This window comes from Passer montanus, unplaced genomic scaffold (genome assembly GCF_014805655.1).
Source record: "Passer montanus isolate IOZ18808 unplaced genomic scaffold, ASM1480565v1 scaffold8, whole genome shotgun sequence".
Classification (NCBI taxonomy): domain Eukaryota; kingdom Metazoa; phylum Chordata; class Aves; order Passeriformes; family Passeridae; genus Passer; species Passer montanus.
This window is the reverse complement of record NW_024373256.1, coordinates 1339225-1363695: the sequence shown is the minus strand read 5'-3', so window position 1 is coordinate 1363695 and position 24471 is coordinate 1339225. Positions and strand designations below refer to the sequence as shown.

The 24471-nt window shown below is 58.2% G+C and overlaps 4 protein-coding genes, 1 long non-coding RNA gene and 1 other non-coding gene across 7 annotated transcripts; 4 read left to right on the top strand and 2 right to left on the bottom strand.

The window, feature by feature from the left end:
• Positions 1 to 261: 261 nt before the first annotated feature.
• On the bottom strand, positions 262 to 8036 carry RPL3L (ribosomal protein L3 like). 2 transcript variants are annotated; one of them, XM_039731961.1, is made up of 10 exons: positions 7886 to 8036; positions 6723 to 6915; positions 6263 to 6431; positions 5053 to 5188; positions 4145 to 4331; positions 2758 to 2918; positions 2412 to 2513; positions 2231 to 2326; positions 1571 to 1690; positions 262 to 384 (listed from the first exon to the last, which is right to left on the bottom strand). In XM_039731961.1, exons 1-10 carry the CDS (start codon positions 7886 to 7888, stop codon positions 328 to 330), a joined length of 1224 nt encoding a protein of 407 aa, XP_039587895.1. In that variant the 5' UTR covers positions 7889 to 8036; the 3' UTR covers positions 262 to 327. The 2 variants fall into 2 exon arrangements, with proteins under 2 accessions (XP_039587895.1, XP_039587894.1); XM_039731960.1 differs by lacking the exon at positions 7886 to 8036 and adding an exon at positions 7637 to 7678.
• Positions 8037 to 9054: 1018 nt separating this feature from the next.
• Positions 9055 to 10797, top strand: NDUFB10 (NADH:ubiquinone oxidoreductase subunit B10). Its single transcript, XM_039731970.1, has 4 exons — positions 9055 to 9262; positions 10026 to 10164; positions 10358 to 10497; positions 10615 to 10797. The coding sequence occupies exons 1-4, from the start codon at positions 9115 to 9117 to the stop codon at positions 10710 to 10712; spliced, it is 525 nt and encodes a 174-aa protein (XP_039587904.1). The 5' UTR covers positions 9055 to 9114; the 3' UTR covers positions 10713 to 10797.
• Positions 10798 to 11050: 253 nt separating this feature from the next.
• Positions 11051 to 13803, bottom strand: RPS2 (ribosomal protein S2). Its single transcript, XM_039731965.1, has 8 exons — positions 13787 to 13803; positions 13526 to 13684; positions 13345 to 13434; positions 12818 to 12925; positions 12131 to 12304; positions 11803 to 11962; positions 11331 to 11422; positions 11051 to 11171 (listed from the first exon to the last, which is right to left on the bottom strand). The coding sequence occupies exons 2-8, from the start codon at positions 13679 to 13681 to the stop codon at positions 11091 to 11093; spliced, it is 861 nt and encodes a 286-aa protein (XP_039587899.1). The 5' UTR covers positions 13682 to 13684; positions 13787 to 13803; the 3' UTR covers positions 11051 to 11090.
• Positions 13804 to 13938: 135 nt separating this feature from the next.
• Positions 13939 to 14495, top strand: LOC120513035. The gene is made up of 2 exons (XR_005630177.1): positions 13939 to 14208; positions 14364 to 14495. It is a non-coding gene; the product is annotated as an uncharacterized LOC120513035 (long non-coding RNA).
• Positions 14171 to 14295, top strand: LOC120513351. Its single transcript, XR_005630251.1, has one exon. It is a non-coding gene; the product is annotated as a small nucleolar RNA ACA64 (small nucleolar RNA).
• A 263-nt stretch (positions 14496 to 14758) lies between the features above and the next one.
• Positions 14759 to 22995, top strand: TBL3 (transducin beta like 3). The gene is made up of 22 exons (XM_039731959.1): positions 14759 to 14827; positions 14956 to 15007; positions 15082 to 15177; positions 15375 to 15422; positions 15947 to 16088; positions 16169 to 16253; positions 16529 to 16696; positions 17068 to 17143; positions 17291 to 17387; positions 17757 to 17953; positions 18232 to 18373; positions 18706 to 18764; positions 19274 to 19377; positions 19750 to 19900; positions 20006 to 20236; positions 20396 to 20466; positions 20845 to 21001; positions 21337 to 21395; positions 21626 to 21729; positions 21890 to 21961; positions 22220 to 22378; positions 22802 to 22995. Exons 1-22 carry the CDS (start codon positions 14778 to 14780, stop codon positions 22912 to 22914), a joined length of 2433 nt encoding a protein of 810 aa, XP_039587893.1. The 5' UTR covers positions 14759 to 14777; the 3' UTR covers positions 22915 to 22995.
• The last annotated feature ends 1476 nt before the right edge of the window (positions 22996 to 24471 follow it).

The following is a 24471-nucleotide window of genomic DNA, read 5'->3' as shown; positions in this document are numbered from 1 at the left end:
TATTCCCAGTGGAAACTGGGGCAGAAGTGCTGGAACGTGCTCTGCTCTCTGCTGGGTGAGAGGGAGGGGAGGCTCCGTGGTGATTTGGGTGAGTGGGAAAAAAACTGGGAGGAAAGGAAAGGGGGGATCCAGAGGGCACAGCAGGCCCTTGGCTGTCCCAGTGAGTCCCTGTCCATGTGGGCCAGTCCCAAATGCCACTTTTCCCATCCCCACCTGCTGAGGAGCCTGAGAACAGGCAAGAGACCCCTCCAGGAGGAGAGAGGAGCAGGCTTGGCTTGGAGCCCCTTTATTGCAAGTGCCCAGCCAGGCAGCCTTGGACCTCTGTCCTTAGAGCTCTTCCTGCACTCCTGGCTTCTCCTTCACCAAATGCTTCTTCTGGGGGCCCTGGAAGAGAGCAGAGAGGAGAGCTGGGATTTAGGGACACACAGACCTGGCCTGCATGGTTGTGTCTGGGCTGTGGCAGCCAGAACGGCAGCTCGGGCCAGCAGATTAAAAATGGGGTTATCCCACAGCAAATCAATCCTATGGGAGCAGGTGGCAGGAATTCCTTATGTCCCTCAACTTCCAGACAAATGAGATGTTTTGCCACAGAATCCATGGGGCAAAATGGCAAAGAAAAGAGCTGCAGCCAGGTCAAACCTCCTCCTCTCACCGAGCTCCTCGTCACAGCAGCTCAGGGCTGGCAGTGACACAACAGGCTGCTGACACTGAGCTGAAGGAAATCAGCTTAACCTCTAAAGAGCTCTGCAAAGGCAGTGCCTAACCAATCCCCCTGCCAGCTCTAAGGAGGCTTAGCCAGCTTCACATGGCATTTCTGGCTGACAGGCCAGATCCAGACCCAGTTTGTGTCTGCGTGGGACACAGGGAGTTGGTTTTTTCCCTTCTCCCTTCTCCCTCTCCTGGTTTACTCAGTGCTTCCTCCGCTTCAGACTCAGACTCACACCAGCCTGGTGAAGGCTGCAAAACTATTCAGGAAACTGCTGTGTTTGGATTATTTAATTATATTATATTTGCCCTGGATTTAAGAAAAACGCACTGCTTGGCCTTCTTGAAAGCTTCTGACAAAGGCAACACAAATTTGCATCTGAATTTGACCCAAACTTTTTATCCTCTGAGAACATTAAAGCTATAAATCATTCCAAACAAATCAAAGCAGTGCACAATCCCAAGTGAAAGGCACCATATGGCCAGGACAGTGCCTGCTGAGTTAACTGCTTGTTTAAAACTTCCCATGGTGAATGGGAACTGGTTGCCCATATGGTCTTTTATTTGCTGGTTGAGTTGCCTTGGATCACTCACACAACCATCCTGTTCTTCCTTAGCATCATTTCTGCTCTGTGCACTGAATTCATGGCTGCCTTTAGGCAAGAGCGTCACCAGCATTCCCTTGGCTGTTGTTGTATCAAGAAACACACCACAGAATCATGGAATCAGAGAATCCTGGGATGGCTTGGGTCGGAAGGGACACAAAACTCATCCAGTTCCACCTCCCTGCCCATGGACACCTGGAAGAAGCTTGGTTGGAGCCAGTCAGTTGCTGTGGCCTCCTGAGGCAGCCCGAGGAACTCACCATGAAAGCTCTCTTCTCCTGAGCTGTCTGGAAGCGGCCGTGGCCGAATTTGGAAGTGGTGTCAATGAATTTGAGCTCGATGGCTTCGTGGGCCCGGCGGCTCGTGTGCACCAGGAGGGACTGGGAAAGAACAGCCACAACATCAGGAGAATGGCCACAGGACCTCAGGACAGCTGGTCCCATGGAAGCAGGGTTGGGATATCCTCTGAACAAACATCTCCTCAAAAATCTGTGTTCTCAGAGCAACACCCTGGTGCTCAGGTGGTGGAGAGCTGGCAGAGCTGCTCTTTGCTCAGCGTTTCACAGAATCACAGAATCAACCAGGCTGGAAAAGACCTCTGAGGTCACCAAGTCCAACCTGTGACCTGACACCACCTTGTCACCCAGACCATGGCACTGAGCGCCACGTCCAGCCTGTCCTTAAACACCGAGGGACTCCACACCCCATCCCTGGGCAGCCCATTCCACCTTTCTGTGACAACCCAAGGTTTCATTTCTGAAATGAACCACAGCCCCCAGAGCTCCGAAGCTCTCCAGCTCCATCCACCTGCTGGCACTGCACCAAGAACCCCCCAGGTCCCTGCCCAGCACTCGGAGGGTTCTCCAGGGGGGGAATGTGCCCGTGGGGAGCTGCAGCCCATGCCAGCCCGGAGCGCTCACCTTGCGCAGGGTGAGCACGCGCTTCCTGGTGCCCACCACGCAGCCCTTCAGCATGAGGAAGTCGTTGTTGACCTCCCCGTAGTGAGGGAAACCACCCTGCGGGGAGAGCAGAGGGGCTGGTGGGCAGGAGAGCTGGCTGGGGGAGTCGGGGGGCACAGCCCTGTCACCCCTCAGCGCTCACCAGAGGCGTGATGGTCTTCTCGGTGATGTCGTAGTGCGTCGAGGCGTTGTTCCTCACCACTTTGCCGTCCTCCACGTGGATCCCGTGGCCAATGCGGTAAATCTGGGAACACACAGGCCGTGGAGATGGAGACTGTCCCACCCCTTGCTGAGGAGCTTCCCAGGCTGCCAGAATCCCCCACAGATTCACGTGGTTTTCACCACGCTGTGCCCTCAAACAGCGGAAAACCACCAGGAAAGACATGGAGATGTCCAGGGAAACATCCGTGAGGATGCAGGGAGCTGAGGGCAGCGTGGGGAGGAGGATGTGACAGGATGGGAGGCCTGAGGGGCCCCCTGGGCCGTACCTTCTTGTTGATCTCGGTGCGGTGGTGGTAGCCCTTCTGGCCAGCGCGGGCGATGGAGTAGCCCACGCGGGCCGGGTGCCAGGCCCCGATGCAGGCCACCTTCCGCAGGCCCTTGTGTGTCTTCCTGGGCAGCTTCTTGGTGTGCCAGCGGCTGGTCACCCCTGGGGGCATGGGAACAGCGGGCAGGGTCAGCAGGGAGGGCTGGGGCTGGGAAGGGCAGTGCCATGGCTCTCCTGAGGGACATTTCCTGAGGGACAGTCCCTGAGGGACAGTCCCATTGTTCTCCTGAGGGACAGTCCCATGGCTCTCCTGAGGGACAGTTCTGTGGCTCTCCTGAGGGACATTTCCTGAGGGACAATCCCTGAGGGACAGTCCCATGGCTCTCCTGAGGGACATTTCCTGAGGGACAGTCCCACTGCTATCCTGAGGGACAGTTCCTGAGGGACAGTTCCACGGCTCTCCTGAAGGACATTTCCTGAGGAACTGTCCCATTACTCTCCTGAGGGACAGTCCCATTGCTATCCTGAGGGACATTTCCTGAGGGACAGTCCCATGGCTCTCCTGAGGGACAGTTCCTGAGGGACAGTTCCACGGCTCTCCTGAAGGACTGTCCCGTGGCTCTCCTGAGGGATAAGTCCCTGAGGGACTGTCCCATCATTCTCCTAAAGGACAGTCCCACACTCTCCTGAATGACAGTCCCATGGCTCTCCTGAGGAACATTCCCTTAGGGACTGTCCCATCACTCTCCTGAGGGACAGTCCTATGGCTCTCCTGAGGGGCTGTCCCACCACTCTCCTGAGGGACATTCCCTGAGGGACAGTCCCATGGCCCTCCTGCAGTTCTTGCAGGAGGCCGTGCTGGGAGGAGTTCAGGAGCTGATCTCACTTCCCAGGGCTCTGATCAGACCAGGAGATGTCCCATGCACACGCCCAGGGACGCCCACACGCCTGCACATGTGGGGTTTGTGAGACATTCACACCATCACAGAATGGTTTGGACTGGAAGGGACCATAAAGACCATCCAGTTCCAAGCCCTGCCAGGGGCAGGGACACCTCCCAATAGACCTGGTTGCTTTATGTACTGACAGTGCCTCTGAGCCTCCTGGGAGGAGGCCTTCACTGGCCTTAATCTCAGGGAAAATCTTTCCACCACCTCCTCAGCTCCTCTGTATCTGCATCAGAGGTGCCCCTGTTGAGTTTTTCCCTTGCTGGAATAAGGAAACCGAGCCCTGCCACAACAGAACTGGATGTCCTGCTTAAGACCCTGAGGCTTTTTGCTACTCCCTCTACAAAAAGTTAGGGGTTCTCAGCGTGGTTGGCACTCTGCTGCCCCAAAACCGCCTGATGGGCAGAGCCACGTGAGGAGGAGAGCCCCAAGGCCCTGCACCTTTCATGCCGTGGCCCTTGGTGACGCCGATGACATCGATCATCTCGTTCTGGCTGAAGACGCTGTGCACAGAGATCTGCTTCTCCAGCCTCTCCCGGACCCAGTCGACCTTCTCAGGCACTGTCCCCCCGTTCAGCTGGATCTCCATGATGTGGGCCTTCTTCTGCCTCAGCGGGAGCAGCCTCATCTGCAGCACACAGTGCTTCAGGGTGACATGTGGCTCCTCACCCCACAGACAGGAGGGTGCAGCAGGGCTGGGTAACTCACAATTTGTGAGTAGAGGGTGAGCAGAGCCACTGCTTCACCTCTCTGCCAGTCACCCCCTTTCAGAGCAGCCCTGGGTCAGCAGCTCTTTATATCTGGGATTTTATGGAGCCAGCTCCTTGTCCTTGAGCCCAGAGACCCTGTCTGGCCTTGAGCCAACTTAGCTCTCCCCCAGACCCCAAAGCAGCCCTTAACTCCAGGGATCAGCATTAAAATGAGTCCCACGTGCATCCAGCAATCAGCATCTGGCAAAACTGTGCCTGCCCTTGGATTTATTTTTGCCCAAAACATTTGACACCAGTTGCTAATTTGAGGTGATCATGAGGCCCGAGGTCCTTTGCTGACACAGGACTCGGGCTCTGCTCTCCTCCTGCTCTCCTCCATGGGTGTGTGGGCTCCCATCGGGATGTGGGGGCTCCCCAGTGACCCCAAACCATGGCAACCCTGGAGCAGGAGCTCTGGGAGGGCACTGGGAGCTCAGGAGGCAGCTGCAAAGGTCAGCCAGCACCTCCCATCACCATCTCACACCCTCTGCTCTCTCAGCCTCTGTGACCCCACCAAAACACCCCCTGGTCCCATTTCCAGATCCTTCAGAGCTGAGGAAGCCCCCGAGCCCCCTGCCCATGCCAGGGGGAGGCTCTGACCTGTGTGTGCATAATGACACGGATGACCTTGCAGTACTTCTTCATGGCTGCAAAATCCTTCTCCAGCTGCCTTTTGCCAGCCTCGTCCTGCCATTTTTTGCAGTACTTGGTGAACGCCTTCTTCTTGCTCTTGTGCCTGAGGACAGAAGTGGCCGACACCCATCAGAGCTGATAAAGGGCTTGTGACAGTGCAGAGAGGGGACAGGTCACCTTGGCAGCCACCTCCTCAGTGGCACAAGGAACCTGTGGATACCTGAGCCTCGCCTGTCAGGACCTTGGGGTGCGAAGAGGGAGGTGGATAATGAGCCCTGAAAAGGGCTCGTTCAAGGGTAATTCAAACCTTTCTGCATGAGGAATGCAGTTGTCTCCCACTGACTGACTCAGCACCGTCAAAACAGGCGCAAAATCAGAGGCAGGAGAAAGCAGGGATCGGAGGATTGGGGTGGGTGCATCTCCATGGCACTCACAGGAGATTCCTGCAGCCAGGAAATCGCAAAGGCACTTCCCTGCTACCCGTGGGTACCTGAGCCTCACCTGACTGCCGAGGGCTTGGGGTGGGAAGAGGGATGAGCCGTGAAAAGGAGAAAACGGGGATCAGAGGCGTGTGGTGGGTGGGTCTCCATGGCGCTGGACCAGGAGACCCAATTCCCACAGCGAGGAAATTCGTGTTCCCACTTCCCTCTCTGCAGAGGGCTGTTGATATTTGTGAGGGCCAGGGGCCACGTTCTGCATCAATTTTCCCCCTGGCAAATCTGGTTTCAGCCCAGCTCAAGGATTCTGGTTAAGCGGGGAGCCGAGGAGCCCGAGCTGCACGAGGGAAAAGGAACCTGCCATATGATATTGTGGAGAGAGCTAACTTGGTTCGGCTATTAGAATAAATTTACATATGCAAACGCTGCTCCCCAGCATCAGGCTGTCTGCAGGATCCCTGTGCATGACTAAACAGGCAGCAGTGTCACTCCACAGGAGCTGAGCTGTTTGGGCATTCTGTGGAATTCCTGCCAGGGATTCCTCACAGGCAGCCCCCCAGGACACCCCCACTCTGGGAACCCCGGGATCACTGAGGCTGGAACAGCCCTCCCAGGCCATCAACCTGTGACTGATCCCCACCTTGTCCCCCAGCCCAGGGCCACACCCAGGGGTGCCTTGGACACCCCCACCTCCTCCCTGGGCACTCCCAGGGTTTGATCCCCTTTTTGGGAGCCCGTACCAGTTCTTGTAGAAGCGCCGCCGGCACTCATCGCTGATGTGCTCAGCAAAAACAGTCTTGAAATTCCTCAAGCCCTTGGGCGTCTCGATGTAGCCCACGACCCCCACCACCACCATCGGGGGGGTCTCGATGATGGTCACGGCCTCCACCTCCTCCCTCTTGGAGACCTCTGCAAGGCAGTAAAGGGAGGGGGTGCCTGGAATCCTCTGGGATCATTCCCAGGAGGATTTCTGCTGTCACAGAGAGTGTTGGGGGCGAGGTTGTGTTTGATCTCAGCCCCAGCCTCCCCACCTCCCAAACTAACCATCCCAGTGTGGAGAGTTCCACACTCAGCCCGTGCTGAGCTGGCCTTTGACCACCCAAGCCAGGATTTAACGCAGGGCTCCACCAGCCCTTCCCACAAAGAGCCTTTCCCCAGGAACCCGTTCCCCCCTTTCCCTCCCCCCGGGCTGAGCCTTACTGAGCCCGGGCCGGTGCACCTCGCGCACGGTGTGGGTCATGCCAGCCTTGTAGCCCAGGAAAGCCGTCAGGTGCACTGGTTTGCTGGGGTCATCCTTGGGCCAGGCCTTCACCTTGCCGCGGTGCCGGCGGCTCCGCTTGTGGGGCAGGAAGCCCAGGTGGCCGTGCCTGGGAGCCGAGAACTTGCGGTGGGACTGCGGAGGGGAACCGCAAAGGGAGGCTGCTCAATCAGCTCCCCCGGAAAGGGGAGAAGGGAAACACGATAAAAACACAACCAAAATCCCCTCCTTCCAGATGGGAATGGCACAGAGATTCCGGGCTCTTCACTGAGTCCTAACAGGGCAGGGTTTTGTTCAAGCTTCTGTTGCATACATGAAAAAATGGCATAGAATTCTGGAATGGTTTGGGTGGAAGGGACCCTAAAGCCCATCCAGTGCCACCCCTGCCATGGCAGGGACACCTTCCACTGTCCCAGGCTGCTCCCAGCCCCATCCAGCCCAGCCTTGGGCATTGCCAGGGATCCAGGGGCAGCCACAGCTGCTCTGGGCACCCCGTACCCAGAGCGAGGAAAGGATTCCTTCCTAACACCCATTCTAAATCAGTCAGGGTGAATTTACTAAATTTCTGGTCAAATTATGCCACTTAAATAAGAAACTTAACCTAATATCCCTCCTTCAGCTTGTTCTGAAGGACTTTGAAGGAGAAATACATTCTTTACTAGGTCTGTCCTTCCGTGCTCTTAATTATAATAATTTATTTTGTATCCCGTAGCACCAAAAAGGCCTGCTTGGAATTCCTGGGCTTCATGTCATCAAGGCAAATGGCACAAAACAAGCACAGCCAAGGGTTGGGGAAACAGGGGAAAGGGTGCCCAGAGGAATGGACAACAGGAACATGCACAGGTTCTAAAGGCACCTTGAAAGCCAGATGAGATAAATACATAAACCTCAACCACAAGCAGCAAAGGGTTAGTCCTGCACCCACTGCAGCTCCTTCCTAGCTCAGATCAGTCCCAGAGCTCGGCTGTGCTTTCCACCAAGCTCCTTTTCCAGCCCGAGTGGAGCTCTGAGGATTCTGCCCCCATTCCCGTGGCACCACCAGGAGCAGAAGCAGCCCTGCTCGCCGACCCTCGCGCACAAGCGGCCCCAGCAGAGCTGTACCAACCATGGGACGTCTCCAGGCCGGGCAGCAGCAGGGAGAGGCTGTCAGGAAGTGCGTCCCAGATTAATACTTGAGATGGGTATGGGTCTGAAGACACAAATTTAGCCGCTCGCTTCACCCGCTGCGATATTCATTTCATTCCTGGCAGGTTGGACACGACAGTTGTGGTGGGATAAAGGTCAATTGCTGCTGGCTCAGTTTACGCTTCTCCCTCCTGAACAGCTCTGATGTGAATGGGGAATTAGGGCAGTTTCCTGAATTAGGGCAGTTTCCAGAAGGGGCACCACACACCCAGAGCTGTGAACACCTGCGCCAGGTACCCCAGCACAGGCTGGGAATCTGTCAGCCCAGGATTGTGATCCTGACTGGAAAAAGAGACTGAGACAATACATCTCAGAATCACAGAGCAGTTTGGATTGGAAGGGACCGTAAAAATCATCCAGTGCCAGCTCCTGCCATGGGCAGGGACGCCTTCCATGGCTCAGAGGAGCCCTCAGCCCCAGTGTCCCTGTGTGCAGGGAGGGACAGAGCCGGGACCAGGCTCTGCTTCGGGGGCAACAATGATACCAGAGCCAGGGCAGAACTGATGCCAGGCAGAACGTTATCCCTGTGCGGTGACCGAGCACAGATCCCTCAGAGGGTGCAGAGCCTCCCTCACCGGGGATATCCCAAAGGGATCTGCTCCCAGCCCCGTGCCATGTGCTGTGGGATGGCCCTGTGAGCGGGGAGGGGGACAGAGGGATGGGGACAAATGGGATGGGGACAGATGGATGGGGACAGAGGGATGGGTCAGATGGGATGGGGACAGAGGGATGGGGACAGAGGGATGGGGACAGACGGGATGGGGATAGATGGGATGGCCCCGTGAGCAGGAATTGGGACAGATGGGATGGGGACAGACAGGATGGCCCTGTGAGCAGGGAGGGGGACAGATTGGATGGCCCTGTGAGCAGGGAGGGGGACAGACGGGATGCCCTGTGAGCAGGGAGGGGGACAGATCGGATGGCCCTGTGAGCAGGGAGGGGGACAGACGGACACGCTGTGGGCTCTGCCGTCCCGCCCCATCCCGGCCTTCTGGGATCCCCTCACGGAGGAGGGACTCGCGCACTACAACTCCCGGCGTGCCCCGGGGCCGCCGCCATATTCCCGCGCCCGGCCCCGCGGGGTCGCCGCCATATTGCCGCGCTCCCGCCCCCTCAGGGTCGCCGCCATCTTTCCGCGCCGCCGCCGCGATGCCGGAGGATCACGACTGGGAGGCGTACAAGGTGCCGCCGACCCGCACCCCCGTCTCCGAGAGGACCACGTCGGTGCCCAATCCCGTCGACTACTTCCAGACCGCCTTCAACTATGTGCTCGACGCGCCCGTCACCTTCATCCGAGGTACCGGCGGGACGAGACAGACTCCCCCCACCGCGGTCCCCGTCCCCGTGGGAGCTGAGCGGCGGCGCGGGGACGGGGACACCGGGAGGGGCACACCGGGACACGGGGCAAGGGCGGGAGGACACGGGCACCTGCACAGGCAGAGGGCACCACAAGGACACTGGTCCTGATAGTAACAACACAGGCAGAGGGACAGGACACTGGGACACAGGGACATTGACAAAAGCACAGCATGGACACAGCGACATGGGACATTGGCAAGAGCACAGCATGGACACAGGGACATGGGACATTGACAAGAGCACAGCACGGACACAGGGACATGGGACATTGACAAGCACAGCATGGACACAGCGACACAGGACACAGACAAATGCATGGCGTGGACAGAGGGACAGACACAGGGACATGAGACACAACATGGACCGGAGGGACACAGTAGAACACAGCATGGACACAGCTTGGACAGGGCAGACTCAGGGACATGGGACACTGCACAGACATGGGACACGGACAAGAACACAGTACTGGTAGTGTGACAAGGACATGAGACATGTTGTGGACACTGTGACAGATACAGGGACATCAGGGTACACCTTGGACACTGGGAGAGGTGCAGGGGATAGAGGGACAGTGACACAGCGTGGACAGGACGTGGGACACGGCGCAGGGGGCAGACACAGCTGGGCAGAGCGTGGCCCCGCGGGGCAGGTGGCAGCGGGCAGTGCCAGCGCGGGGCTGTGTGACCGGGCTGTCCCTGCAGGCTGGATCGAGCGGTGGCAGAACAACAACAAGTTCTACTACTACCACCAGAAGTTCCGCCGCGTGCCTGACCTGAGCCAGTGCCTGGAGGGGGACTACCTGTGCTACTACGAGGCCGAGGCTCAGTGGAGGAGGGACAGGTATGGCTGCCCAGGACTGTCCCCAGGCAGGGACACAGCAGGGCACACAGCTCTGGGACCTGCAGCCTGTTGGGGGATTCTGGGCACGGTGGCATCAGGGAGCTGAAAATCCCAGAGCTGGCATTGCACAGGGTGTCCTCAGCTTTTCTGGTGTCCCGTGGCTGCTGTTGCATTCCTCACCATCTCTCCCCAGGATGGTTGACCAGGAAATCGTGGAGATCGTCCGGGAAAGGGTGGCTGCATGCAAGCAGAGGGAAGGGCCCAACCAGTTCCAGAACTGTGCCAAGGAGATGGAGCTGCTGGCACAGGTCACCAAGGCCTACCAGGACAGATGTGAGTGGCAGCAGCACGCGGGGCAAGGGCTCTGAACCCAGGAGGGGGCTCTGAAAGCACATCCCACCCTGCGTGAACGCACGGGAGGCACTGCTCAGGCTCTCCTCTCTTTTTCAGACGGGGATCTGGGTTACCACGGCAACGCACGGACATGCCTGATGAAGCAGAAGCACAGGATGATGGAGGAGAGGAAGGCAGCACAAGAGAATCAGTAGAGCTACAACAGTTCCTCCCTCCATGGTGCTGCTCTCCGAGTGCATGCTGCTTCCTTGGCCTCCACAATAAACAGACATCTGTACAGCTGGGCTCCGTATTCATTCTTTGAAGAGCTCTGCTCAGCTCCAGGCTCTTGGGGCTGCCCTCTCCTCCATGAGCCTCCAGAACATTCCATGTGCTGCTCTGCCCTGGCTCTCAATTCCAAGTGTGCCAGGCCAGGTTGGACAGAGCTTGGAGCTGGAGCTGGGACTGGATGAGCTTCCAGGTCCTCTCCAACCCTCCCATTCCGTGGTGTGACCCACCTGCCCCAAGCACCACCCCATCACACAAGCACGGGTTCCTGGTTCTCTGATCACTTTATTCTCCTACAAAACCCCTCAGGTGGTGGCCACAGCGGCTGCCTGGGTCCTCTGCACCGACACTCTGGTGTGGGTCTTGGCCAGGTGATCAGTGAACTCCTGCAAACAACACCAACGGGGTTATTCCCTCCAGCCCCTCACGGCTTCCTCAGCACCCCTCCCATCCCTCTCTGCTGTACAGCTACCAAGCCTTTGGGTACAGAAACCGAAGTTTTAGGGTAAGAAGGTTTGAGCTGTAAGTTACCCAAATGCTCTTACCTGGTAGGGAGACTTGGTGAAGACAGTCTCCTTCCAGAGGTCAGGAGTCAGGTAGCTGTAGGTTTTGGAGATGGCATCGAAGGTGGCTTTAGCTGCAGAGAGATGTCACACGCTGTCACACACTGCCATTTAATGGCTGCACAACCAGGCAATCCAACCCACAGCTCCAATATCCCGCAGTTAGGAAAATGTGGAATTTTGCAAGGACCAGGGAGACCAGGGAGGGCCTCCCTGATGAACCCACAAAGCTCAGGTTGCTCTCTCTCTCCAGTTACGACGATGACACCACGGCACGCAGGTGCAATCGCGCAGATTGGGAGATGCAGGAGTGCTGAACCCCACGGTTGTGTAACTCTGACAGAACCAGCAGCAGGACTGACCACGCTGCCAGCACAAGGCACAAACCACTGTCACGCTGTGCCCCACCCGTGACAGAAGTGTCCCCACACCCCGTGGCAGCCCCAGAGCTCACCGAAGTTGCCGAGCGTGGCCGTGCAGCCCCGCGCCGACGTGTAGCAGTCATCGATGCCAGCCATCATCAGCAGCTTCTTGGGCACGGGGGCGGACACGATGCCGGTGCCGCGGGGCGCCGGGATCAGGCGCACCAGCACGGAGCCACAGCGCCCGGTGACCTGCGGGGACACGGAGGGTCACGGCCCCGCGCACAGCCCGGGCAGGGCCAGGCCGGGGGGACGCTCACCTTGCAGGGCACCGTGTGCCCGGGCAGCGCCGGGCCGGGGGAACGCTCACCTTGCAGGGCACCGTGTGCCCGGGCAGCGCCGGGCCGGGGGAACGCTCACCTTGCAGGGCACCGTGTGCGGCTTGCCGATCTTGTTGCCCCAGTAGCCGCGGCGCACGGGCACGATGGACAGCTTGGCCAGGATGATGGCCCCGCGGATGGCTGTGGCCACCTCCTTGGAGCACTTCACGCCCAGCCCCACGTGGCCGTTGTAGTCCCCGATGGCGACGAAGGCCTGCAGCACAGGAGGAGCTCTCACTGCTGGGCCAGGGCTCGCAGCTCACCCCCAAACCTTCACACAGTTCTCTAAACACGCTTTTGCCCTCAAGAGTTCATCCTTCAGGGAGAACCAGCCAGGCACTGGGATTCAATTCCCTGCTGCAGCCTCACTCTGGTCAGAATTCCCCAAAATTTCACAACAGTGTTCCCTGCTTACACCCCAAACCGTTCCCTGAAAACCCAACGCTGCTGTGCAAGAACAACTCAACTTTGCACTATCAGAAAAGTTTCCTTAAAAAGAACTTTTAAAGACTTGCAGCCCAACTTTTGGGCCAGTGCTGCTTCAAGGAACATCTGCACATGTCACTGATGTTTTCAAGTTAATACATTTAACAAACTACTAATGATCCTCACAACAAAATAATTATTTACTAGATGTGATGATAAAAGAGATTTGGAGTGATAAAAATGACTCTGCAAGTACAGAAAGGGAAGTTGTGGGCAGGAGGATCCAGAGGAAGGGGCGTACCTTGAACCTGGTGCGCTGCCCAGCACGGGTCTGCTTCTGCACAGGCATAATCTTCAGCACCTCATCCTTCAGCGAGGAGCCCAGGAAGAAATCGATGATCTCCGACTCCTGCAAGAGTCAGTGCTGAGCACACAGAAACCACGGAGTCCTGGGATGGTCTGGGGTCACAGGGACCTCACAGGCCAGCTACTCCAACCCCTCCCCAGGGCAGGGACAGCTGCCACTGTCCCAGGCTGCTCCAAGCCCCATCCAGCCTGGCCTGGGACACTGCCAGGGATCCAGGGGCAGCCACAGCTGCTCTGGGAATCTGTGCCAGGGCATCACCACCTTTACAGGGAACGATTCCCTCCCAGTATCCCATCTGATGCTGTCCCACGTCCCTCTCCTGTTCCCCTGGCGCCCCTTCAGGCTCTGAGGTGTCCCCGGAGCCTTTCCTTCCCCAGGTGAGCAACCCCTGCTCTCCCTGCCTGGCTCCACCCCTTGGAGCATCTCCCTGACCCCTCCCTTCTATATCCACAGCAACTCACCTTGATGGGAAGCGAGAAGAGATAAATCTCCTCCAGAGACTTGATCTTCATATCCTTGACCAGGCGACCGAGTTTGGTGACAGGAATCCACTGGCAGAGAAACCCGCGGGCAAGAGTCACCGGGGGCTCTGCTGCCCCATCCCGGGGGCCGGCAGCAGCCCCGTCCCCGCTCCCCACTCACCTCCTTGTCCTCGGCTTTCCCTCCGCGGGCTCCGCGGCCTCTCCCGCGGCCCCTCCCGCGGCCGCGCCCGCGGCCCCGCAGCCCGGTCCCGAATCCACCGCGGAAGCCCCCGCGGGCCGCTCCCGCTCCTCCCGCAGCACCGGCGTCGTCCGCCATTTGCTGGAACAGAGCGGGAGGTCAGGCGGGCGGCGGCGGGCGCGGATGGGGCCGGATGGGCCGGGCCGGGCCGCGCGGCGCCGCCGCCGCTCCCGCCATACTTACGTGATCCCTCAGCGTAGAAGGCCGCGCTCAGGCACCGCGCGCTATTTATACGGCGCGGGCATCTCGCGAGAGCCGCGCCGGCCCTGCGCGCTGGATGGGGAATACACGGCGGGCTGGAGCGGGCGGTTTGTGATTATTTATACAGAGCGCGGGGCAGCGCGGCTCGGGGTATATAGGGGCGCGCACGGGCGGAGCGCGCAGAGCGCGGCGCGGCGCCAAGCGGTGAGGAGCTGGGGTGCGGGCCGGCGGGACCGCACCGCCGCGTGTCCCTGCGCCTGCAGCGCTGCAAAACTGCTGGGAAATGGTCACGGTGCTGCCCCAGCCGCGGCCGGGGTGCAGGGAGCGCGCCGGGAAGGCGATCCAGGGGCTGCGGTAGCGCCCGGCGCGGTCTGAAAATCATTCGGGGCCTGCTGTGGCCCCGGGTGAGATAACGGCGCCCAGAGCATCGGGAACATTAAGCTTGTTGCCCACGGCTGTGTGTGGGGAATGAAACCCATGTTCCCATAGGCGCCGTGCCGGCGGTGCCGGGCTGGGCTGTTCGTTCCGGGGCCGTTTCTCAGTTCTGTTCTCTGTTCAGGTTCCCGGCGCTGATTCACGGCGATCCCGTCCCCAGGAGCTGTGGAGAGCGCGGGGCTGCCGGGAGGCACAGCTGGGAGCGGCTCGGTTTTGTATTTCGATGTGCAATAAAATACGAAGTGCTGTAAAGATGGAACGTGTCTGTTCTCTCTAATTATCAAGAGTTCTCCTCCCCGCGGTGCTCAGGGGGTTCAGCTTTACGCTTCCTGGGGGCGGTTGTGCTGCGGGGCGCTCCGGATGGCGGGGGGATGCAGCAGCGGGGCCGGGCTGTGCCCGCTTAACCGGGAGTCCCCGTCCCGCTCTCCGGGGCCGCGCCCCGCGTGGTGCCGCTGGCGCCCCTCGTGACGTCACTGGGAGGGCCGGAAGTTCTCCCTCACTTCCCGGAAGTGGCGGCGGAAGCACGTGGGCCGCGGCCATGGCGGACGCGGAGCTGGCCGCCGCCGCTCCCGTGCGCTTCAAGAGCAAGTGAGGGAGCGGCGGGGCCGGGCTGGGGCCGCGAGGGCGGGCGAGGGGCCGGGCCTCGCGGCCGGAGCCCCCGGGCCGCCGCCGCTCCGCTTTAACGGGGCCTCTCCGCGCGTCTCTTTCCCTTCCAGCTACGCCGCGACGCGGAGGATCGAGCCGTTCTACAAAGGAGGGCGAATCCAGGTAACCCCGGCTCTGCGGGGACAGCCGGCAGCGCCGCGCCTCTGGCTCTAACCTTCCCAATCCCTTTTCCCCAGATCAGCCGCGATGGGAAGTTCATGTTCTGCCCCTGTGGGAGCAGAGTCAACGTGGTCGAGCTGGAAAGCGGAGCGCTCCTGCACAGCCTCCAGCAGGTGACCGGGCCGGGCGGCTCGCCAGGCTCCCGGGGGTTTCTCACTGCGGATACAGCGCTCCCAGGAGCTCGGAGTGCGGGGAGGGCGGGAAGGGACCGAGCACAGGTTCTGGGGGGTCAGCAGAGCCCTCGGAGAAGGGAGCTCGGGGATCTCTGCAGGGATGGTGTAACCGTGGCTTCTCCCCTCTGTTTTGCCAGGATGAGGAGGAGGATGTCACAGCGTTCGTGCTGAGCCCTGATGATGAGGTGGGTTTGTGCTGGGGGCCGTGAGCGCCTGGGACAGGCTGAGCCTGGAATGGGGGGGATTTGGGGTGTCTGTGCAGGGCCAGGGCTTGGACTCGATGGTCCTGGTGCATCCCTTCTAGCTGGGGATCCTCCATGCCTCCATTCCACAGTCTGTGCTTCCTGAGATCCCCTGGAGCCTTCTCAGGGCGTCACCCTCACCCCTGTGGGTCACCCTCACCCCTGCCCAGAGCCTGAGCTCCCCAGCAGCTCCCTGTGCCACGTGGCACTGACAGGAGCCCAAACCCAGCCCGTGCTCAGGCTGTCCTTGTGTCCCCTGTCCCCGTGTCCCTTGTCCCCAGGTGCTGGTGACAGGCAGCCGGGCACTGCTGCCATGGCTCAGGCTGTCCCCGTGTCCCCTGTCCCCAGGTGCTGGTGACCTTGTCCCCGTGTCCCCAGGTGCTGGTGACAGGCAGCCAGGCGCTGCTGCCATGGCTCAGGCTGTCCCCCGTCCCTGTGTCCCCCGTCCCTGTGTCCCCTGTCCCCAGGTGCTGGTGACAGGCAGCCGGGCGCTGCTGCTGCGCCGCTGGCGCTGGAGGGAGCCGAGCTGCGAGCGCTCCTGGCGAGCCGTGCACACCGCGCCCGTGGCCACCATGGCCTTCGACCCCACGGGCACCCTGCTGGCCACAGGTACGAGCCACCTCTGTCCCCGAGAGCTCCGGGGCAGGGCCAGCTGCAGAGCTCAGTGCCCGGTGTCCTTCTCTTCCCAGGGGGCTGTGACAGCACCATCAAGGTCTGGGATATGGTCAAGCACTACTGCACACACAACCTGAAGGGGTCCTCTGGAGTGGTTCAGTAAGGAGCAGTGCTGCTTGTCAGTGCCTGGCTGGGCTGGGATGCTGGGATTGGGGTGCAGTTCTTGAGTTAATGCAACATTCCCAGCAGGTTCTGGGCTCTTCCTGCTTTTTGAGAGCAGGGTTATGGCTGATTCTGCAAGAATTTTCATGGACTCGCAGAATGGTTGGGCAGGGACACCGGGATGCTCTGGGCCCACCCAAGCTGTCCTGCTGGGGGTGGGCATTGCTCAGGGCTGGGCTTTATGGCTGTGCTGTCCCTCTGCTCCTGCCCAGCCTGGTGCAGTTCCACCCCGACGCCTCCCGCCTGCAGCTCTTCTCCTCCTGCATCGACTACAAGATCCGCATCTGGGACCTGAGCTCCAGCAAGTGCCTGGCAGTGCTGGAGGGACACTTCAGTGCTGTCACCTCGCTGGCCTTTGCAGATGGGAACAGCCTGCTCAGGTACCTCTGGCAGGGCTGGCACCTCCAAACCTTCACCTCCTGGAGGGTCTGGGTGGGTTCTGCTGACAGGGAAGGGGTGGTGCAAGTGCTCGGTGGGTGTGCATTGGAATCATGGAATGGTTTGGGTTGGAAGGGACCTTAAATCCCATCCAGTGCCACCCTGCCATGGCAGGGACAGCTTCCACTGTGCCAGGCTGCTCCCAGCCCATCCAGCCTGCCTTTGTTCCTGGGAGCATCCTGTGCTGGCACAGGGAGTGCTGCTCTCTCTCCCATGGCCTCTCCAGAGAGGTGTTGAGCTCCCACAGTGCCAAATTTGCACCCAGAGCCAAGCTGGCCAGGTTTAGCACTAAAACTGAGGTTTTCTTTTGCAGCTCTGGCCGTGACAAGATCTGCATGCTCTGGGACCTGGAGACCAGGCAGAGCAAACGAACTGTCCCTGTCTACGAGGTGAAACTGCTTTTTGTTCCTTCCTTTGGGGCCCTCTGGAGTTTCTAGGCCATGGTCTCCCCGTTCAGGGTCTGGATGTTGTGAAATCAGGTTTCTCCCCTTCCCAGGGGTTTCAGCTCTGGCTCTGTGCCTCTCTGACTCTTGCAGACCGTGGAAGCTGCGGTGTTGTTGCCTGAGGAGGGAGATTTCTCTCAGCTGGGTGTGAAGAAGCAAGGGCTGCACTTTGTGACAGCTGGCAGCAAAGGTGAGTGTCACTTTTGGAGCCTGAAGGGTGGCACTCAGTCACTTCAGTGCTGTTATTCCCAGGCTGTGTGTTCTCCATGTGGCAGGAGCCTTGGGTGGAGAGCAGAGCCTGCTCCTGACTTCCTTGGGCAGGGTGGCTGAGCAGGATGGAACATGCACAGATCCATTTACTACTCAGACACATTTATCTCTGTTTCCAAACTCGATGAGTTTGAGTGAAGAATCAAACCCTCGAGGCTTTTCCAGCCACTGCATCCTGCCCAGTCTCGCCTGGGGCCGCGTGGCTTTTCCCTCTGTGCTTGGGATGACGTTCCCTGGACATCCACCATGAGAAGCAGCGGCTGTGCCACGGTTTGTCCCGTTTTCCCAGGCATCCTGAGGGTGTGGGACGTGGCCACGGGGGCCTGTGTGCACAGCCAGGCCGTGCCCTTCGCGCTGCGCGAGGAGCCCAGCGAGCGCAGCCTCTCCCAGTGCCAGCTGGTGCCCGCCAGGAGCGAGATCCTCACCGTGTCCATGGAGCACAACATCGTCTTCTATGATGCCCAAAGCCTCCAGCTCAGGAAGCAGGTGACAGCCCTCAGCCTCCCTGTCCCTTTGTCTGTGCTGCTGGAAGAAGCACCAAGGGTGCCTTGGCTCCAGCCCGTTCTGGGATTGTTCCGTGGGGCCACAGAATTCCACTGGTTTGGGGGAATGTTGCAAGAGACCGACGCAGGAGGGAGAAAGCAGAACAGATTTAGCCAGAAATGCCTCCTATGTGTAGAAATTACACCCAGTGTGAAATGAAAACCAGGCACTCCCACCTGTCCTTCAGCTGCCTTTTCCCTCCCGGGCTGTTTCCAATGCAGCTCGCAGGATACAACGAGGAGGTGCTGGATGTGAAGTTCCTGGGCCCTGGTGACTCTCACATCGTTGTGGCCACCAACAGCCCCCAGCTGAAAGTGTTTGAGCTGGCAACGTCCCACTGCCAGATCCTGTACGGCCACACAGGTGGGTGACACTGCTGCCCTGGGGGACACGGGCAGCTCTTCCTTTAGCCAGCTTCTCCTGTGGTGGAGTCCCTGAGCTCTTGGTGGAGCAGCATCACAGCAGGTTTGGGAGTTGTGTGGAGAGAGGATGTGTCCCTTTGTCCCCGTCCCTGGCAGTGAGATCAGTTTGAACTGGAGCTGAAGGTGCAGGTGTGTGACAGGCTCAGTCCTTAGGGACCAGTCGTGTCCCTGACCTGTCCCCTGGCTCGTTAACTGGGCTAATTAACTCACCCCTTTCTGTTGTCCCATCTCAGCATTGCTCTGTACACACCAGCTTTTATTTCTTCTGTTTAGAAACAATCCTGGCTTTGGATGTCTTCAGGAAAGGTCTGATGTTTGTCACCTGTGCCAAGGTGTGTCACTGTTCACCATTTAATGAAATTATGGATTCCTAGTGATCCTTGTGGGCAAAATTGTGGTTTTTTAGGAACTCCAGAAAGGGCTTTTTGTTCATACAATCCCTGTCTGCTGCATGCCCCAAATAGGTTCTCCCTTTATCCCTTTTTAACATTGCTCCTGGGAAAATTGGTTGTGTTTCATTGGCCTGAAGGAGATGTTTCCTTCTCCAAACATCCTGGTCTGGTGTCAGAGTACAGAAAAGTTGTTAGTGTCAGATTGAGGAGGTAAAAGGTGCCAAGAGCCCTGACAGACCCAAAACCAAAGCTGTGAGAGAACCAGAAATGAACGTCCATGCTGGAGCCCCAGAGTGGGGGCTGCCCTGACAGAGATGGATTCAGGCTGGAACAGCAGAGACCAGTGGGGCTGGGGGATGTGCTGGAAGCACAGGGGGGCCTGCTGCCTCCCCAGAAACCTCGGCAGAAAACCTGCTGACTCCTGCCTGAGGCATTTGTGTCCCCCCCAGGACAGAAGCCTGCGGGTGTGGCGCATGGGCAGGGCTGGCAGGGTGACCTGTGTGGCACAGGGCCTGGGCCATGCCCACGGCGTGGGCGCTGTCGCCTGCTCCAGGTAACTCAGACTGGGGCAGGGAGGGAGGGAGGGGGGTGTCCTGGTGGGTGCTGCCCCCTCCCAGCTGTGCTGCTTCTCAGCCCTGCTCCCAGCTTCTCGTGGTGCCCGAGCGTGAAGGGGTCATGGGGTGGTTTGGGTTGGAAGGGGCCTCAGATGTCATCCAGTGCCACCCCCTGCCATGGGCAGGGACACTTCCCCTGTCCAACCTGGCCTTGGATATCCCAGGGATGGGGAGTCCCTCTGAAATGAAAGAGCTTGGAAAGCCATGAAACCACTTTTGCACACCCAGCAGTGGCTGAGTGTGGAGATCCCAGTCAGGGAGGAGAAACCACGGAGTTGTTTCCCTGCCCTTGATGCTTTCATTGCTCTCAGGCTGAAGGAAAGCTTTGTAGTGACCAGCAGCCAGGACTGCACCATCAAGATCTGGAACATCCCGGAATCCCTCACTTCCAAAGCAAAAGCAGCCTTGATCTCCAGCCCAGAGCCCCTCCATGCCAGGGTCACCGAGAGGGGCCATGACAAGGTGCAGCTCCTTTCAGTGCCTCAGCCTCCCTCCTGCTCTGCAGCCTCTGTTTGTACCGTGTCCCACAGCCTGACCCTCTTCCTCCTCCTCTTGTGGCCTCCCCAGGACATCAACAGCGTGGCAGTGTCCCCCAATGACAAACTGGTGGCCACGGGCTCGCAGGACCGGCTGGCCAAGCTCTGGTCCTGCTCCGACTGCTCCCTCCTGGGGGTTTTCTCCGGGCACAAACGTGGCATCTGGTGTGTGCAGTTCTCCCCTGTGGACCAGGTGCTGGCCACCTCCTCGGCTGACGGGACCCTGAAGCTTTGGGGACTTCGGGACTTCAGCTGTCTGAAGGTGAGGAGAACTCTGCCTCTTGCCCTGGGCAAAACCTTGGGGTTCCTTAAGGATCCTTCCAAAACCTGGGGCGTGTTCCTTTGGGTTCTGTGAGTAAATGGGATCCTTTGGGGTCTCTCCAAAGGCCTGGCACTGCTGAGCCTCCTTTGTGTTTTGCAGACCTTTGAAGGCCACGATGCCTCAGTGCTGAAGATCATCTTCGTGAGCCGAGGGGCTCAGCTGCTCAGCAGGTTTGTGCCTGGTTCCAGAGTTAAGGGAATGTCTGAGCTCATCAGCAGCACCAAGAGGAAAGACTCTTGTGTCCAAAGAATCTTTGGACAGATTTATAGGAAGATGCCATGCTTAGGCCAGGCTTTCTGAAGAGGTTATTTTAATCTTCCTCCTCTCCAGGTGTCCCATGGGTTCCATGTGGCTGCTGTGGCACTGCTGGGTTGGGACAAACTCAGTAGACAAATCTAAGGGTGCCCTCTTGCCCTCCACATTTTTGGTTAACTCTGCTCCTGGTTGGAAGGAATTGGGATGGGACAGGTCCATCTGATATGTGAGGTGGGACAGAGCAAGAATGGATCTGTCCAGTGATGCTTTCTGTTGTGTTTCTCTTCCAAAAGTGGATCCGATGGTCTCTTAAAACTCTGGACAATTAAAACAAACGAGTGTGTGAAAACATTAGATGGCCATGAGGATAAAATCTGGGGCCTGCACTCCAACAAGAAGGATGACATGGTTGTGACAGCCTCCAGTGACTCCTGCATCACCCTGTGGCAGGTACAGCAGGGGGCTGCTTCCTCCCTGGGTTAATAATCGGGGTAATTGGAGAGCTCAGGGTCTCATGGCTTGTTTTTCATGTGTTCTCCTTGTCTGCAGTTTGAAATTGGGGTTTGGGGGTATTTTTTTGGCCGTCCTGTATTTCCCCAGAGCAGCAGATGGGCCCCAGCCCTGGAGCTTTGGAGGGAAGTTGGAAATTGCTGGATTTAACATTTAAATTACTTGACCCTGATATTTTGCTGCAGAAATTGGTCTCCACATCACTTGATGGCTAAATCAAAACCCTTCTACATTAAAGCAGGATTTGATAAAGTTTTATTCTGTTTTTTTAACAGGATGTGACTGAAATTGAGGAGAAAGAAGCACAGGCTAAACAGGAGGAGCAGATTATGAAGTGAGTTAATCTTGTGTCATAAAGAGCTGTGAAAGGCAAAGTCTGCAGTGGAACTGTCCACACCTGGAGCCACCCAGCTCCACCTGATTCCAGTATTGGAGTGAGGGCATTTATTGACGAGCACCACAGACTTCTGAACTGTTATTGCCAAACCTGCTGCTTTTTCTGTAGTTTTGTTTTTTTCAGCACCCAAAGATTGGTCTCACTCTCCCCCCTGCTTTGTTTTCCAGAGAGCAAGAGCTTTCCAACCTTCTCCATGAGAAAAGGTACCTGAAGGCTCTGGGCCTGGCCATCTCCCTGGACCGGCCGCACACGGTGCTGACCGTGGTCAAGGGTGAGTCCAGAGCGTGCTCTGAAGGATTTCCTGCCCTCCCTCCTTCCCTGGACACCTCTTCCAGCTAGTTCAAGGCTTCAAAGTGCAGTAATTAGCCTGAAGCCTGAGTTTCCCCTGAGTGCCATCACCAGGGTGTCCCTGCTGTCGTTTCTCTCTCCAGCCATCCTCAGGGAGCCCGAGGGGAGGAGGCACCTGGAGGAGAACATTGTTCGGCTCCGCAAGGATCAGAAAGGTTTGTGGCAGACTGAAGCGCTGAAAGCTTTCAGCTCACAGGCTGAAATTGGAGTCCTACAATCCTGGAATGGTTGGGGTTGGGAGATTGTCCAGTTCCACCCTCTGCCATGGGCAGGGACCTTCCAGCAGACCAGGACCTGGCCTTGGGCACTTGCAGGGATGAGGAGTGTCCGTGTGGCACCTGAGAGAGCCCAGGGATGTTTCCCAGGGCGGGCTCTGCTGTGTGCCAGCCTGGCCAGGCTTCCTTCCCCCACAGAGGCCGTGCTGGCGTTCCTGGTGACGTGGAACACCAACTCCCGGAACTGCCACGAGGCCCAGGCCGTGATGGAGACACTCCTGAAGCACGAGGCACCCGACTCCCTCCTGCAGTTCTCGGGGATTAAATCTGCCGTGGAGTCCCTGCTGCCCTACACGGGTGAGCCCTGTGGGGACAGGCGTGGCCTGGAGGGGCTGCCTTGGGTCAGGGATCATGGAGTGGTTTGGGGTGGAAGGGGCAGGCCGGGTAATGCACCCCTGCCATGGCAGGGATGCCTTCCACCATCCCAGGGTGGGATCCCCATCCCAGAGCTGCCCAAGGCATTCCCCCGCCCTCCCAGGGAACAATTCCTGCCCAATCTCCCATCCAGCCCTGCCCTCTGGCAGTGGGAGCCATTCCCTGTGTCCTGTCCCTCCATGCCTTGTCCCCAGTCCCTCTCCAGCTCTCCTGGAGCCCCTTCAGGCCCTGGAGGTTTCCCTGGCGTGTTCCCTTCTCCAGGCTGGGCATTCCCAGCCTGGCTCCACAGTCCAGGGCGGGCTGTGGTGCCTCCCCGTGAGCTGAGCCCTCCCTCCCTCCCTGCAGAGCGCCACTTCCAGCGGCTGAGCCGCCTGCTCCAGGCCTCCACCTTCCTCGAGTTCCTGTGGCACAACATGAGGCTGGCAGAGGTGGCCCAGCAGGACCAGGGGACTCTGTGACCCCCCTCCCACCAACTGCTCTTTCCCACCAGGATTTTTAGTTCCTGTATTTTGTAATAAAAGTTTGAATTTCCAAACCAAGTCTAACATCCAGTCTCCTCAGGGATGAATGAAAGGAAAGCACAACACAAAAGGTCATTTCTTTGGCCAAGCTGGGGTTTGTGTTTTCACACCCTGAATTTTCAGACACACAAACAGCAGGTAGTTTGGGATAAAAAAAAAGGCAGAATCCCAACAAGCAGCTGGGATTTAAAGGGTTCATGGAGCTGGGATCTTGCTTGGGCAAAGCAGCCTTGACTAAGGTAAGGGTCTCACCCATGCCCACCCAAAATTTAGCACCTGGGAGGAAGAGAAGCACAATTTAAATTCCCCAAATAGCATATTTTTAAAGCATAATACACAAGCAGGCTTCAGAGATATTTACATGTATTTTATTTCATAGACAAAAATGTATAAAATTCAAACAACATAAACACCACACAAGTTCTTTATAAAAATATAACAGATACCTGGGAGAATAAGTACAATTAAAGCCATCAGTGTAGAGAAAAGTTAATTTTCCTAGAACTCTTTTTCTGACTCATTTCTAGCAAATGAGTTGAGGATTAGAATTGTGAGTTTCAGTAACTAGCCAGTCCCCTGTGAAGAGGAATGCTTTGTCCATAAAAGTGACCTCTGTTCCCATCCCAGGTGGGACAGCAGCTGTGGCTGCCCTGGTTGTGTTCCTGTGCCTGCACAGACCTGGCTGGGGTGAGCAGGGATGAGTTTCCTCCCCAGCAGGTTTTTTATTCTCACAGCCATTCAGCAGATCCAGCCCATCCCTATATTCATGGCCTCTCCACTAACCTATTAAAAAATCCCAAACCAACACCAAAAGTCAAAAAGTTAAAAAAATATCTATAAAATAGGGGGTTCAGTAAGAGCCATCGCACAGGTGCCTCATCCCCTCCCTCCCCAGTCCCGGGACTGGCTCAGGGTGCCAGGGGCACTGAGGCACTCTGGTGCCACTCCTGTGCCCTCCACGGTGGCCGTGGCTGTGCCAGCTGATCCTGGCATGGGGAATAACCCAGCTGTGCTGCAGGGAGGGGAACACTGCCTGCGGAGAGCTCCCTGAGCTCCGAGTGAGCTCCAGCTCTGGAGCTGCTGAATGTGACCCCACTCAGCCCTGTCCCAGTAACTCCTGGTCCCTGGGGAAGCTGCAGCTGCCCAGGGAGGTGATGGCTGTGTGTGTGTCCCTCAGAAGGGACAGTCCCAAGCCCTGACCCTCCGGGGTGATGGCTGTGTGTGTGTCCCTCAGAAGGGACAGTCCCAAGCCCTGACCCTCCGGGGTGATGGCTGTGTGTGTGTCCCTCAGAAGGGACAGTCCCAAGCCCTGACCCTCCGGGGTGATGGCTGTGTGTGTGTCCCTCAGAAGGGACAGTCCCAAGCCCTGACCCTCCGGGGTGATGGCTGTGTGTGTGTCCCTCAGAAGGGACAGTCCCAAGCCCTGACCCTCCGGGGTGATGGCTGTGTGTGTGTCCCTCAGAAGGGACAGTCCCAAGCCCTGACCCTCCGGGG

What these genes read in the sequence shown, in the direction of transcription:
- NDUFB10 (XM_039731970.1), top strand. Translation starts at nt 9,115, where the DNA reads ATGCCGGAGGATCACGACTGGGAGGCGTACAAGGTGCCGCCGACCCGC. An exon ending in GCCCGTCACCTTCATCCGAG is followed by an intron (nt 9,263 to 10,025) that starts GTACCGGCGGGA and finishes CTGTCCCTGCAG; the next exon opens with GCTGGATCGAGCGGTGGCAG. An exon ending in GCTCAGTGGAGGAGGGACAG is followed by an intron (nt 10,165 to 10,357) that starts GTATGGCTGCCC and finishes ATCTCTCCCCAG; the next exon opens with GATGGTTGACCAGGAAATCG.
- RPS2 (XM_039731965.1), bottom strand. Translation starts at nt 13,681, where the DNA reads ATGGCGGACGACGCCGGTGCTGCGGGAGGAGCGGGAGCGGCCCGCGGG. An exon ending in CGCACACGGTGCCCTGCAAG is followed by an intron (nt 11,963 to 12,130) that starts GTGAGCGTTCCC and finishes GTGTCCCCGCAG; the next exon opens with GTCACCGGGCGCTGTGGCTC. An exon ending in GGCCACGCTCGGCAACTTCG is followed by an intron (nt 11,423 to 11,802) that starts GTGAGCTCTGGG and finishes ATCTCTCTGCAG; the next exon opens with CTAAAGCCACCTTCGATGCC.
- RPL3L (XM_039731960.1), bottom strand. Translation starts at nt 7,663, where the DNA reads ATGTATTTATCTCATCTGGCTTTCAAG. An exon ending in CAAGGGCCACGGCATGAAAG is followed by an intron (nt 2,919 to 4,144) that starts GTGCAGGGCCTT and finishes CCATGCCCCCAG; the next exon opens with GGGTGACCAGCCGCTGGCAC. An exon ending in AGAAGACCATCACGCCTCTG is followed by an intron (nt 2,327 to 2,411) that starts GTGAGCGCTGAG and finishes CTCTCCCCGCAG; the next exon opens with GGTGGTTTCCCTCACTACGG.
- TBL3 (XM_039731959.1), top strand. Translation starts at nt 14,778, where the DNA reads ATGGCGGACGCGGAGCTGGCCGCCGCCGCTCCCGTGCGCTTCAAGAGC. An exon ending in CCCGTGCGCTTCAAGAGCAA is followed by an intron (nt 14,828 to 14,955) that starts GTGAGGGAGCGG and finishes TTTCCCTTCCAG; the next exon opens with CTACGCCGCGACGCGGAGGA. An exon ending in GGGACTTCAGCTGTCTGAAG is followed by an intron (nt 20,237 to 20,395) that starts GTGAGGAGAACT and finishes TGTGTTTTGCAG; the next exon opens with ACCTTTGAAGGCCACGATGC.